Source organism: Lathyrus oleraceus, chromosome 4 (genome assembly GCF_024323335.1).
Source record: "Lathyrus oleraceus cultivar Zhongwan6 chromosome 4, CAAS_Psat_ZW6_1.0, whole genome shotgun sequence".
Classification (NCBI taxonomy): domain Eukaryota; kingdom Viridiplantae; phylum Streptophyta; class Magnoliopsida; order Fabales; family Fabaceae; genus Lathyrus; species Lathyrus oleraceus.
The window spans coordinates 33,379,992-33,381,411 of record NC_066582.1 but is presented as its reverse complement, the minus strand read 5'-3'; the positions used below and the strand labels follow the sequence as shown (position 1 = coordinate 33,381,411).

The 1,420-nt window shown below is 37.4% G+C and overlaps 1 protein-coding gene across 1 annotated transcript; it reads right to left on the bottom strand.

Moving 5' to 3' along the window:
* Positions 1-234: 234 nt before the first annotated feature.
* Positions 235-1,149, bottom strand: LOC127138635 (pathogen-associated molecular patterns-induced protein A70). The gene has a single exon (XM_051065120.1). It carries the CDS (start codon positions 1,056-1,058, stop codon positions 390-392), a length of 669 nt encoding a protein of 222 aa, XP_050921077.1. The 5' UTR covers positions 1,059-1,149; the 3' UTR covers positions 235-389.
* Positions 1,150-1,420: the final 271 nt, after the last annotated feature.

Below are 1,420 nucleotides of genomic sequence, written 5' to 3'. Positions count from 1 at the left end.
TAAATATTTCCTATCAACTTTAATGACATATCTTCGAATGTATTTTTCTTGAGAGCCAATGAAAATGATGGTTAGGTTTTTTTTTATGGTCAAGAAACCTTGGCTCCTACAAGAAACCAAAGTGGGTTCTAATGTGTGACTTTGAAAAGTGATGAAAACTCTACCGGCAGGATATTCAAATTCCCTTGTAACATCCCTAAAAAATCTACCAAAGCCTACTTGAACAAAATATCGTAGTTATTAATAGTGAAATAATATTGTATTAAATTTCTCCTAAACTAGTTTCCAAATCAAACATGTTGATAAAATAAAATCATAGTTCTTTTTTATAACAATATTCTTTTTCTTTCATGAATATTATTTTGCATCTTATCTATGAACAACGTTCACTATTCAAAGGATGGAAGTGTAAGTGTGTTTCTGTATCGGACAAAAGAATTAAGCCTCTGCAATCTCAGTTGCTTCTTAAACATGTTGATAAAATCATCAGCTTTTGCGTCAACCCCTTCATCTTCTTTACACGTCGTCGTTTCACTTCTGGCCATCGCCGTCGAAGGCCTCCTTCCCTCCAACGTTTCTTCATCCTCTTCCTCCTCCCAGTCCAACGTCATCGAACACTCCTTCTCGCTCACCGATCTCTTCAACTCCACCTTGTTCTTATCATCACCCGAATCACTAATCGGTTTTAGATTCAGTCCCGCAGACGAGTTTTCGGTATCGGGTTGAAGGTAATGTGTTTTAACTGGCGCAAGTTTATGGAGGGAGAGATTGAAGGATACGACTTGCTTTAACAGGGTTGGTGTTTGAACGAGTAGGGGTTGAGTAGACTCGGATACTGACTCGGGTTGTGTAACACTAGATGCTGGTTCTTGGTGGTTGTAGTAGTGACGGGGATTAAAGGACTTGGCTCGTTGGATGATTTTGATTTTGGGTGCAGCACTGAAGCAAGAAACGAGAGCTATGGTACCGATGACAAGGTTTACAAGGATGAAGAGGGGTGAAGGTGCAAACCAGGTTGCTATTGCTATGAAATTAGTACCAGTTATGGAGTCTGTCATTTTGTGGTTTACAAGGTTACTGCGTAGTGTGTTGATTGGTGAGGGAAATGAAAGAATTTAATGGAGGGTGTAATATAGAGAAAGATGGGGTATTTTTAGGAAAGAAAAATAAACGGTTGATAAATATCATGATTCATGAACCACTTGTTCTGTAGTTCAGTTGTCTTGTCGACGTTCACTTCTTTTGGCAGGTTGTCGTTTTGTTCGCCTGTCGACGTAACACTTGAATCAAAATTTTATAATGATGTTAGTATTGTTATTTTTGCCAATAATATCAAATTATCAATTCTACTCAAAAAACTTTGGAATAATATCCAAGTGAAACAGAAATATTTGAATCCAAAAACAAAGGTCTAAATATC

Excerpts from the sequence above, each read along its gene's own strand:
- LOC127138635 (XM_051065120.1), bottom strand. The coding sequence starts at position 1,058 with ATGACAGACTCCATAACTGGTACTAATTTCATAGCAATAGCAACCTGG.